Genomic DNA, 13,239 nt, shown 5'->3' with positions numbered 1-13,239 from the left:
TGGTTTGACATTTTTAGATCCTGGACAGTACGAAATGGGCAAGTTCAAATGTGAGAAGAACAAGTACCTATGGAATTGATGTGAATTAAGTCTCTTGGCAGATTGTAAATAAAATCAATTTTTATAATCTGCCCGAACCACCACAGGATGGAGGGCGCCCTCCAACCAATGGCACCACTCCTCCAGAGCCATCTTAATGGCCAAGATCTCATGACCCCTCAGATCATAGTTTTGTTCTGGGAGAGACTGTCTGTCAGAGAAAAAATCCCAAGGATTAAGCTTTTGGTCTGTCTCAGAATATTGTGATAAAACAGCTCCGACCCCCATTTGAGAAGCATCCCTATCTCCACGAACTACGTTTGGAAATCAGGCTGAATGAGTGTGTGCTTGTTTTTCCAGGTGGGTGAAGACAGCTCCAACAGGAAGTTTTTGGTCAGCCGGCTGTTTGATGTTGCTGAAGGATCCACATTGGAAGAATCATCCACCAGCTGCATTCGACTAGAGTGGAACAAGGGGATAGTGGGGCACGTAGCTTCCACAGGACAGCTGCTCAATATCAAGAATGCTTATGAGGTGAAGTCTGTGCTTTTTTTGTAATGTGTGGTTATTTTAACCATGGTTTTTGAGTTTGTGTCTGTGCTCTAATAGTTGGGGTCAATTAGTTGTTCTTGCTGACAGAGTAAAGGTCTTGATGACCGCTCACAGGAGACTAAACCAAAGAAAGCGAAATTAGGTCAAAGGGCTAGTTTGAAGACTTTATCCTTACTATACACACACACTTATTTGCTGCTATAATGACCATTTTAGTAAAGTGATCTACATGGTCATATTTCTCCAGCTACCAATTGAAAAAAATAAACTATTTACAATGGTGCTATCCATCCATCACTCCATCCATCCATCCTTTTGGTGTCGTAATTTTTTATTCTGTCTTTATGTCTTTATCTTTGTCTGTCAAATGACACTAATGAAAAAAGAGCAATTTGCAAAATACATCTGTCGGTCCATCATTGTCCATTTATCCATCCATCCATCCATCCATCCATCCATCCATCCATCCATCCATCCATCCATCCATCCATCCATCCATCCATTGTCTGGCTATATATCTGTCCGTTTGTCCATCCATTCTTGTATTGCTTGACCACCCATCCTACAGGATGAAATTAGGTCTGATAGGAGTCAAAACCCAAAGACAACTCAAATATAACTCCTAGATTTTTTTTACATTGGATTTGCTTACTGAGCAAAAAAAAGTAACTGTCTGAATTTAGAATGCAAGTGACAGGAACTATTATTAACGTATCTGTCTTATTTGTGTTTAAAGCATTTACAGAATAAACTAAGTACAATCTTACCAACCTGACTAAAGCTAGACATATTCTGAATAAACTTCTAACCATACAGCCAGACAGAGATTCTAAGAGGAGCAGCAAAAGCAAAAGAAGTGGATTAGCACACGATGTCCAGATATTGTTGTGTTTTTTTTGTCTTTAAAGGATAAGTCCTTTTTTTGAGACATTGTATTGCTTTTTCTGACCAGAACTTTGGATGCGCACTGCACATTGCAGCTCATGTTACCGGTGAAGCATGTGGTACCAACCGCGGCTACCAGGGGCCCCCAAGAGCATTTTATTTATTTTTTTTATCAATAAAATAATTTCTAAATACATGATCAAATATATATTATTGTAGAAACAAATCACTTCATAGTGAAATTGTTTGCTTTTGATATTATAATTACAAAAATAAATAAATAAATCAGCTCCACTGAGGGGGCCCCATAGTGGCCCAGGGGCCCTAAACGGCTGCTTAGTTTTCTTATACCTTGGGCTGGCCCTGGTTCATCCAGGACATGTTACTGTGGAATATAACTTCTGCTACCTGGAAATTAAGCTGTTATGCTGCACCTTCTCCGGGTCAGGGGGGTCGTCCTGCCTCAAGTGGAGGAGTTTAAGTATCTGGGGATCTTGTTCACGAATGAGGGAAGAAGGGAGCGGGAGATCGACAGGCGGATTGGGGCAGCTTCTGTCGTGAAGCGGGCGCTGTACCGGTCCGTCGTGGTGAAGAGAAAGCTGAGTCAAAAAGCAAAGCTCTCGATTTACCGGTCGATCTACGTTCCCACCCTCATCTATGGTCATGAGCTTTGGGCCATGACTGAAAGAACGAGATCACGGATACAAGCGGCTGAAATGGAATTCCTCCGCAGGGTGGCTGGGCTCTCCCTTAGAGAGAGAAGCTTGGTCATCCAGGAGGGACTCAGAGTAGAGCCGCTGCTCCTCCACATTGAGAGGAGCCAGTTGAGGCTCGGGCATCTGGTCAGGATGCCTCCTGGACGCCTCCCTGGTGAGGTGTTCCGGGCACGTCCCACCAGGAGGAGGCCTCGGGGAAGACCCAGGACACGCTGGAGGGACTATGTCTCTCACCTGGCCTGGGAACGCCTTGGGATTCCCCCGGAGGAGCTGGAAGAAGTGGCTGGGGAGAGGGAAGTCTGAGCCTCCCTTCTGAAGCTGCTGCCCCCGCGACCCGACCCCGGATAAGCGAAAGAAGATGGATGGATGGATGGATGGATGGATGGATGGATGGATGGATGGATGGATGGATGGATGGATGGATGGATGGATGGATGGATGCTGCGCATTCAGACCAAATGTGAAAAAAGTGTCTGATGCTTCAAGTTGGATGCATGTGTACTTTAAAGTCAGACGCTTCACATTTTGCTGTAGACACTTATCAAATCCATCAAAATCTTTGTAGTCCTTTTCCGTTGCCAGTCTCTTTGTACAATGGCAGATTAAATTGAGAGAGTGGCACCAAAATATTATGTAATGAAAGCTCCTGCAATCATAAGGGAGGTTCAGGCGTCTTTGATGAACATTTTGTGTTCAGTTGTTTTTTTAATATTTTTTTTTATATATGTTTTATTTTAAGTTTTCAAAGTTTAGAACATACAGTTAAACAGACAAACAAGGCCCAGATGCACAGGTCGAAGCATAAAACATTGCGGTTGAAATATGGTGTACACACACAGCACATATACATAATCACATACAAGGGTATACATACACACACCACAGGGTGACCAAGGGGAGAGACCATGGAAGAGTTTGATCAACTTAGTCTGGTCTTTGTAAAGTGTTCCAAGAAGGGATTCCAGTAACATGAGAAAGTGTCTTTAGAGCTTAGAGTGTCAATCAAATATTTTTGACCAAAGACCAGTTAGAGAAGGGTAAGACCAAAAAGCATGAGACTGTGTGCCTTCAGACATGTTACACCTGTCACACATTGGGCAGACAGAGGGGTAAATCTTAAGCAATCTGACCTTTGAATGGTGTAACCGATGTGTGATTTTAAACTGAATTAACTGATGCCTTCTGTTTATTGAACAAGAGTTGATTTTAGAAAGGCACCTGTTCCACAAGGGTTCAGGGATTGTTATCTCGAGCTCCTTTCCCCAGGCCCCCCTCATTTTTATGGTGTGTTCCACAGTACGGTCACCAAATAGATGTATAATTCTTCTAAGAAGATGTCTGGAGTCATCAAATGCCGTGCTCAAGTGGAAGAGTGTTGGAAGTTCTGAATCTTTGACTTAATGTAATGCCTGACCTGCAGATATTGGAAGAAGTGTGAATGGGGCAGATTGTATCTTTCTTTAAATAGGCTGAATGATGCAAACTTGTTGCCAATATACATGCCATAATTGACACCAGCCCCCTTTCCTTCCAGTCATGATAAGCTTTATTCTGCCAAGGAGGTAAAAAACTGTGGTTAAAACATAACGGCGTCTGTGCTGATGTATTTGGTAATGCAAGGAAACTTCTGATCTAATTTAGGATTCTTACTTCATGTTTTAACACAAAGCTCAGGTTTCGGTCGGCTTCCTGCTTTTCAAGGCAGGCAAACAACATAGCTGGTAGGGAGGAATTATTCACCAGTTTGGATTCCATCTTGACCCACAAAGGAGTATCAATCGCTGGGTTACCTGGGAACCCCTGCTGCCAGAACGTTAGTGTTCTGATGTTGGCAGCCCAATAATAGTGTTTAAATACAGGTAGGCCCAGGCCTCCCTCCCCCCTCGGCTTCTGTAAATGTACTCTAGAAATCCTAGCATTTTTCCCATTCCACATTTTTCCCATTCCAAAGCAAGTGGCTCCAGCGCAATGGCAAAAAGCACTGGAGACAGTGTCAGGATGGAACACATGGGTTCTTGATATATCAGCTTCACCCAGGAAATGAACGTCTCACCAAAACTGAATCTGTGCAATGATTCAAACATATGTGGCCATTCGACCTGGTCAAAGGCTTTATGTGCATCAAGGGCCAGAATAGGGGCGTTAGTATTTTTATGGTATACAGTACTAAGTAATCGTCTTACATTGAAAAAAGACAATTTGCCAGTCTGATCAGGATGGATAATAGATGCTAAACATTTATTCAGTCTAGTGGCCAAAATTTTTTTGTGATTATCTTATCTTAACATTTTGCAGTGCAATTGGCCTAAAGCTAGCAGGATCAGTTTTATCCCTCCCCTTTTTAGGAAAAAGAGAAATGTTAGCCTCGTAAAGGTAAGGTAAGGTAAGGTAATTTTATTTATATAGCACATTTTCAGTGCTGCACAGTGGCGCAGTTGGTAGAGCTGTTGCCTTGCAGCAACAAGGTTCTGGGTTCGATTCCCGGCCCCGGTCTTTCTGCATGGAGTTTGCATGTTCTCCCTGTGCATGGTGGGTTTTCTCCGGGTTCTCCGGTTTCCTCCCACAGTCCAAAAACATGACTGTCAGGTTAATTGGTCTGTCTAAATTGTCCCTAGGTGTGAGTGTGTGTGTGCATGGTTGTGTGTCTCTGTGTTGCCCTGCGACAGACTGGCGACCTGTCCAGGGTGACCCCGCCTCTCGCCCGGAATGTTAGCTGGAGAGGCAGCAGCAACCCTCCTGACCTCACTGAGGGACAAGGGTGTAAAGAAAATGGATGGATGGATGGATGGATAGCACATTTTCAGCAACAAGGCAATTCAAAGTGCTTTACATGAGTTAAAAGGAAATACAAACAAAATAACAAAGGAAAAAAGAGGAAAGAAAACTAATCTAATGTTGTTCTAAAGTATGTAAACTAAGTGCTCCTGTTCAGGGTTGCTAAGTATCTAATTCAATTTCTAAATAGTGAAACTCTACAGTTTCTGATAAAATAAGCTAAAGAGTGACTGATCTAATTCCTTTTCTGGGTTAAAAGTAAAATAAACTAAGCAGTGACTGTTCCTGTTAAGTATTTTTGGAATCCAAGTTTGTAGTTATTTTAATTCTAAGTCTGATTTCATTTCTGGGCTGTATAATATTGATCTAAATAGTGCGTACTCCACAATTTCTGATATTACTAATAAACTAAAATAATCATTTTCTGGGTTAAATAGGAAGAGCAGTGTGGTTTTCGTCCTGGTCGTGGAACACTGGACCAGCTCTACACCCTCAGCAGGGTCCTGGAGGGTGCATGGGAGTTCGCCCAACCAGTCTACATGTGTTTTGTGGACTTGGAGAAGGCGTTCAACCGTGTCCCTCGGGGGCACCGCAGGGTGCCCCCGAGGGACACGGAGGGTGGCACGCAGGGACACGGAGGGTGGCACGCAGGGTGGCTGGGCTCTCCCTTAGAGATAGGGTGAGAAGCTCGGTCATCCGGGAGGGACTCAGAGTAGAGCCGCTGCTCCTCCACGTCGAGAGGAGCCAGTTGAGGTGGCTCGGGCATCTGGTCAGGATGCCTCCTGGACGCCTCCCTGGTGAGGTGTTCCGGGCACGTCCCACCGGGAGGAGGCCTTGGGGAAGACCCAGGACATGCTGGAGGGATTACGTCTCTTGGCTGGCCTGGGAACGCCTTGGGATTCCCCCGGAGGAGCTGGAAGAAGTGGCTGGGGAGAGGGAAGTCTGGGCCTCCCTTCTGAAGCTGCTGCCCCCGCGACCCGACGCCGGATAAGCGGAAGAAAATGGATGGATGGATGGATGGGTTAAATAGGGAGTTCAAAAAAGCAGAAAGGACACAGTAGGGCAGGTGACAACATTCAGACAAAACAATGGGCAAAACAAAGACATGGGTGAAGGCGGTGATGTCAAAGGGCCACGAAGGAAAGTTACTGAGCCTCCTGGCAGAGTCCGATAGAGCTGTTGTTATCGAGGAATGTCCTTAGGAGTGTTCAGCTTCGCAACTCCATGGAAACAGGAGGGGGTGAGGAGGGAAGAGCGTTGTGTTTACATATCTTCAAGGAGATTGGAAATATGCAGCCCTTCCAAGGCCACACAGGGAAAGCCAATTCAGAAAGCAGAATGTCTTACGTTGGGAAGATTATAAATTTCAATCTTCCCTAAAGTCTCTCCGATACATCTCAGTTCCCATCCATCCATCCATCCATCCATCCATCCATCCATCCATCCATCCATCCATCCATCCATCCATCCATCCATCCATCCATCCATCCATCCATCCATCCATCCATCCATTTTCTTTACACCCTTTTCCCTTAGTGGGGTCGGGAGGGTTGCTGGTGCCTATCTCCAGCTAACGTTCCGGGCAAGAGGCGGGGTCACCCTGGACAGGTCGCCAGTCTGTCGCAGGGCAACAGAGAGATCATCTCAGTTCCCAATTATCCACATTAGTTTGGTCGTTCCACTGAGCCGAAACTAGCAACTTCTCCAAGATCGATGCCAAGTCGTTAGAGAGTTTTAGATTCCTCGTCTCTGTCCACCAACAGTCTGAGTGTTCGCTTGTTCGGCCAAGTCCATCACAAATTTGTCGATAATCCAGGAATCCACAAGCTCCAAACAGCAGAAATCCTGTTATGAATAATCCAGGGTAAATCCCACCGGGTGTGTCCCCGCAGGACAAGAGGTTCTACTGTGCCCAGACTTCTCATCGAAATTTGATCAATTGCATTGAGAGACTGGTTGACCAGATTCATAATTTGTAGATTTGGATGATGTGCAAAGAAAGGCTCCAAAAATATAGAAAAAGACAAAAACAGAGCAAGCAGGGAGGGAGGGAGCAGAGGAAGAAGGCATCCGCTTTCATCGAGAGAAAAGTCAAGCAAAGAGTTTTGGGCAGTTTTTCATCCTTTTTTGAAGAAGATATCATTCTAAACAAGAGTGGTGCAAGAAAGTCATAAAATTTCTTATAGAAATCTGAGCCAAAGCCGTCCGGCCCGGCAACTTTGCCAGATGGAAGGGATTTTATAGCGTCTCTGACCTCTTGAAGCGTCAAGTCAGACTCAAGGTAGTCTCTGTCAGGTTTATTCAGTTTAGGCAGCGGGAGGGATTTGAAAAAATTGTTAAAATCAGATTGTGTTGAATAATTCTCAGACAAATATAGCGTGGCATAGAACTCTCTGAATCTGCGATTTATGTCAGCAGGGTTGGTTAAGAGTGTGCTGGTTTTTGACTTAATGCTATAGATTTACCTTGTGGCTTGGGCACCCGTAAGTTGTAGCGCTAACAGTTTACCAGGCTTATCTCCAAGCTCAAAATTCTTTTGTCGTAGTTTCCAAAGCAAATTACTAACCTGGCTGTTCATAATTTCATTATATTCATATCTGAGTTTAAGTATTTCCTTATAGTCATCAGGTGATTGAGAGATTTGGTACTTTCTTTCCAAATTGGAGAGGGCACAGATGATTTCAGACAGATGTTTCTCTCTTTCTTTTTTAAGGGCTGAAGTGCAGAAGATTATTTTGCCACGCAAAACGGTCTAATGCTTCCCATAAGATGGAATCTGATACTTCACCATTATCGTTTATTTCTATAAAGTCCTTTAATTTAGAGGTTATATTTTTAATAAACTTATCATCATTGAGAAGGTCTGCTTTAAGTCGCCAGGAGTAAGCCTTAGTTGTTAAACAGACTATAGGAGAGAATGTCACTGGTTATTGAAGTATGTTATGAAATAAGCAAATTTGCTGCTATTTTACTAAATAAGCCGTAATATCTGGCTGTTTAACTTCTACAGCAACTTGGGTGCAGACTGCTCTAAAGATCAAAAAAGCTCAGAGGGGTTAACTCCTCTGAACCTCTGACAGATCTAGAATTGTAAGATTGAGAGAAAACTTAGTAGCAGAGTGATTCTATGAATTTGGTGCCTTTTGGGGTCTCAGGTTGCTAAAAAATATACCACAAAAAATTGTGTTTTTGAACACTGCATCTATTCAATCAATCAATCAATCAATCTTTATTCCAGACCAAAAAGGTCCATAAAAAAGGAAATAAGAGAAAATAAAATAAAAATAAAATAAAATAAAAAATAAATAAAAAAACATGACATTCACTGAGTCACAAATAAATGATGACACCAATGTTTCCACAATCTTGAGAAAAATCTCACTGTACTAAAAACAGGATTTACTAAAATTGCAATTATATTATTGCATGACACAGAAAATCTACACATACATCTATACATGAGATTCCTGAGCACAGCTGCGCATGTGGGAACATTATTATGTACAAACATATGGCTAGCACTGCTCCATCTAGGCACTCTGAGTAGGAGCCTCATGCCGTCATTGTAGGCCACATAAAGTTTCTGCAGGCTACTTTTGTTGTATCTTCGCCACAGATGGGCCGTGTAAAATGAAGTGCAAAAAGCTTTAAAAAGAGCTATCTTCACAGAGGATGAACACATACTAAACTTTCTGACCAAAGTATTAGCTTGTGCATACATCATACAATACTGCCTACGAATGTCACAATCATCAGACAGGTCATCAGTTATGTAATGTCCCAAATATTTAATTTCATTGCATCTGTTGAGGACAATGCCAGATAAAGAGAAGTCAGGGGTTATCAGATGCTTATCTGCCCTACTTCTAACAATCATAACATTGCTTTTCTTAGCATTATATTTGATGTCAAAGTCACAACCATATTGGGAACAGACCCTTAACAGTTGTTGAAGGCCAGCACTATATGGACTTAAGATTACCAAATCATCTGCATACATTATGTGATTGATTATGCGGTCACCAACTATACAGCCTGTTTTACAACAATTCAGGCGCTTTGATAGTTCATCCATGTAGATGTTAAAAAGGTAAGGGGACAGTAAGCTTCCCTGCCTTACTCCATTACCAACTTTAAACGAATCAGACATTGTGTTGGCCCATTTTACAAACATTGATTGATGACCATACCAGTAGACCAGAATTCTAATTAGATATTTGGGTACACCTCTTGAAGGACTCTGAACCTCCAAGAAAATATGTCTCCCCACCTTATGCATGAAATCCCAAACATTAATATGAATTTCTTTGCTGCTTAAGTTGTTTTAAATTCAACCCCGTAACGGGACAATTTCATTCCTCTATCAGTATAACTGCATAACATAATTAAACTAATTCTTCCAGCTCCTTTGAGATCACCTGTCCCTTGATTAAAATAACTATTTGTAAGTCTATTTTATTTTATTCTGAATCATAATAATTAGACTGATAAGTAGAATATGGCAACTTGATGTAAAAGCGCTTCTCATAATTCATGAAAATACACTTAAAAATAAAAATTAAATCAGGCTTTTTTATGTTTTTGAATCATTCTTTAAACTTTGCATCCAGTCCAACAAATTTTAGTCTAATATTTGCTGTTGTTATAAAAAAATCATAATGTATTGTGTTACAGGGTTGAACCCATTGTAAAAGTTGACCAGACTGTTACGGGGTTGAACACACCGGCTGGCTTAACAACTGGCTGTTTAAACAAAACTATTGTTTTTGTAATGGGGTTGAAGATTTTCTCTAAAGTATTCTAAAAAATGTTTATATTAGTAGAAATAGCTTGCAGTTACTGGCTATTTTTATTTGTTTTATATTCACTGAAAAATGAACATTGGTCAGAGTGGACATGCTCATTTGGCTGACTTCTATACTTCAACAGCCCATAAATTTTTTCAAAACATAATTTATCAAATATATTTGTATGTTATATTATCAAGACACATGGATATTTCCACTTCTTGATTTTCTCAAAAAAATGTGGGATAAACCTGTGGGACACAAAATGCACCGAATTCAAAGAATGATCCAGCTGCTGGTAGTCTCCCTGCAGACATTCAGGGGCCCCTATGAATGGTTGAATTGTAAGACAGGCTAAAACTGTCTTTTGTGCTGTGAGGTAGCAGCAGAATAATCAACGCTCTAGTACTAAACGTAACTGTAGTAAAGTACACCAGCCATGATGCTTGTCCCTTCTTCTTTATTCATCTTCTTTTCTACATAGATCTCTGTACAACTCTTTACTCACGCTACCTGGTGGCATTGTGGCAACATTGTGAACACAACATTTTCCCTTTTTGTAAAATGACTTACTTGTATAACAGAAGAATACGAGTTTCAATGTAAATAAGAAACATTGAGTGAACATCTTGAAACAACCTGTAAATATTAAGATAAAATTTATGTTACCTTAGCAGATAGCATACGCAATAGCAATATCAATATCAAAATCAAAATTTAACAGAAAACTTCTGTAACCAAAATATTGTAATATCAGTATTTGCGGTCAGACAAAGCCATAAACAGATATGCTGTATATTTTTTTTTCTTCTCTTAACACATTAATAATTAACTTTTACTATCAGCACAAGAGGAACAGATTATTTTCAAAACAACCAATATAACAGCGTAGCAACTTATCTTTAGAAAACATTTGCATAGGGTGCTGTGGTGGCGTAGGGGCAAAGAATATTATTTAACATTAAAGTTATTTAAAATATTGAATATGATTTGACATTTTAATAGAGGGTAGTGTGTCTCATGTAAAAGCATGAATTACCACTTTTTGGTATCAGTTGGTCACAAGGCGAGGCATGTTTGGTTCGGAGATTTGTTGACAGTCCCTAAGTGAACCTCCAAGCGCTTGAGGAGGGAGCTGGAGAACAGCTGGCCAAAATTAGCGTTCATAAATCGGATCAACCTTGAGCTAAACGCCGCTTGCTCAGCGGATATTGGAATATCCAACTCGAAACTAACTTCTCTGCAGTCAGTAATACAATAAAACCACCGGGATAAAGTTTGTTTTGGTATGTAACCTGCAAAGATGCACCGAGTGACTGGACCTAAACGCCCCACAACGTCTGACGCAGTGACGTTGGTTCCAAAACTCTACTGACCAATGAATAGTAGAGGAGCTAGATATAGAAGGCAGCTCTTCTCATTAACATAGTGAAAAAGAATAAGCAGAAAAAGAAGAAGGAAAAAAAAGACAAAACAAAATATCTACTTTTCTTGACAAAAACGCATGTTTAGGGGAAATGAAAAAGAAAATATATACGTTACTTGACGGAAACTCATGTGTAAGGAAAAGGAAAAAATATATATATATTTATGCTTTTATTTCTTATTATGTCGGTTTTGGTCCTCCATAGTTGCTTGCATCAGCTATGATAAAAGCTGTTACTTGCTGCGCTTATTGTGCCGAGGTGTTGACTCATGTCACAAATGTGCGTCAACACTGTGACCAGAATCGGCTTGTTCTTCTTGGAACAAGCCGATTCTTCTGACCAGCTCTTTACTATTAACGTTAGGACTGGAGTCTCACTGAGAACCGTTCTGTTCTTTGTTTTTGTAATGCTCAGTGCACACTGCAGTATCTATTATTATTTTACTTTATTAAAATACATATTTAATAATTGAATAAATAAAATACAAGAATGTAAGATCACACAGAGCGTATGCTCATTGCACTTTGATTATTTTCATCACCTGCCATCGGTGTGCTACCTGGTTTCAAGCAGCAGGAGACAGAGTGACAGTGGTGCGCTCCTTTTGTTTGGTTACTTCTTGCTTGTTTCTCTTTGGTCAGTGCTCATAGTTGAGCATTGTTTACCATTGGTGCATGGTCATGATTGTTATGTTTCATGATTCAGTCAGTGGTGGTTTCTGACATTGGCCATATGAGCAACTACCCAGGACTTTATCTTGGACCTCCGCAGATTGTGGCACAGAGATTGAAGCAAAACAGAACAAAAAAGAACTTAAATTGATAATTATTCATTTAAGCTCTAAGCATTAATATCTAGGTGTTTTTATATGAGAATGTGGATCTTTCAGATCAATTTTAGAAGCAATTTTTAATCATATTTCACATTTTATTGTCATGCAGCGCAGGGTGCTGGTCTTGGTCTTGACTTGGTCTTGGGTTGGGTGGTCTTGACTACAACACTGCTTGTAGTTGAGGATGTGTCAGATACAAGTAGGAGTGTAATGTTTTGATAAGTGTGATGCATGCCATTTCTTACCATCAACCAACAAATAAGTACACAGACCTATTTTCTTCTTAACAGTCCCTGGCTGAAAGTTGTGTGGATGTGCTTTTGGCACTTGAGTCGGCTTCCTTACAGTTGTTTCTCTTCTTCAAAAAGCAGAGTGCATGCATCCCGACTTGAGTCTGTGTATGACTGCATTTTCGCCTGCTTGGTGAAACTCTATGGTGGAGTGAAGCTGTATTAGTGAGTGTAGGTCGCTGAAGTGCTTTTTGAAGCTAGGTGAAGTCTGGATCTGATGCTGATGCATTGTTCAGCCATTTGCTGCTCTTATATAAGGTCTGCTTACTGTCTGTTGACATTTAAAGTTTGCACACAGCACATAAGTCAAAAATTAAACAAACAGTCCATTCATTTGCTGCTGTTCTGAAGTGTAACCTCCGTTCTGCAACTTTTGAACAGTTTGTTTAAGTCAGGGGTGCCAAAAGGAGGTCTCTGCAACTGTGCTTTGAGTTGGAGATGGAACAGGTTCCATTTTTAACCCAGGAACACTCCTACGCAGAAGTATTCATACCATCTGAACATTTGATCACATTAGAGCCATTGACATGGATGGGTTATATTGAAATTTAATGACAGTAGGGGTGCACCTATTGCAGTTTTCTGGCCAATCATTGATCTTTAAAATAGATGAACTTCACCAATATTCACCAAAATATATTACGCTGAGAGGTATATCCCAAAATATTTTTAGCTGGCAATGCAGCCAAATGTGGTGGAAACATGCATTGCTCCAGCATTCCAGACTTTTCAGACCTTCATTTACTAAAAAACTAATTGTAATCTATGCATCGGTTTTTTTTCTTTCACTTCATCAATATACACTGCTTGCAGTTAGTCTGTCACATGTAATCCACATAAAAGAGTTCAGAGTAGGGATGAGTGATATATAGTTAAAGTTTTATCTCAATATTTTGTGATACTATTGTGATGATACTAAAAGTGGCAATAAGAACT

General features: G+C 40.9%; 1 protein-coding gene across 1 annotated transcript in view; it reads left to right on the top strand.

The window, feature by feature from the left end:
- Nucleotides 1–13,239, top strand: part of pde5ab (phosphodiesterase 5A, cGMP-specific, b) — a 174,574-nt gene that overhangs the window by 46,022 nt on the left and 115,313 nt on the right. Inside the window, exon 3 of the mRNA XM_081599054.1 lies at nt 400–573. Within this exon, the coding sequence (XP_081455180.1) occupies nt 400–573 (174 nt within the window). The remainder of the gene's footprint in view (nt 1–399; nt 574–13,239) is intronic.

The sequence above is a fragment of the Poecilia reticulata genome, chromosome 18, assembly GCF_904066995.2.
Source record: "Poecilia reticulata chromosome 18, P_reticulata-male-v2, whole genome shotgun sequence".
Classification (NCBI taxonomy): Eukaryota; Metazoa; Chordata; class Actinopteri; order Cyprinodontiformes; family Poeciliidae; genus Poecilia; species Poecilia reticulata.
Note: the sequence above shows the minus strand (reverse complement) of the source record. Positions and strands in the feature narration are given on the sequence as shown.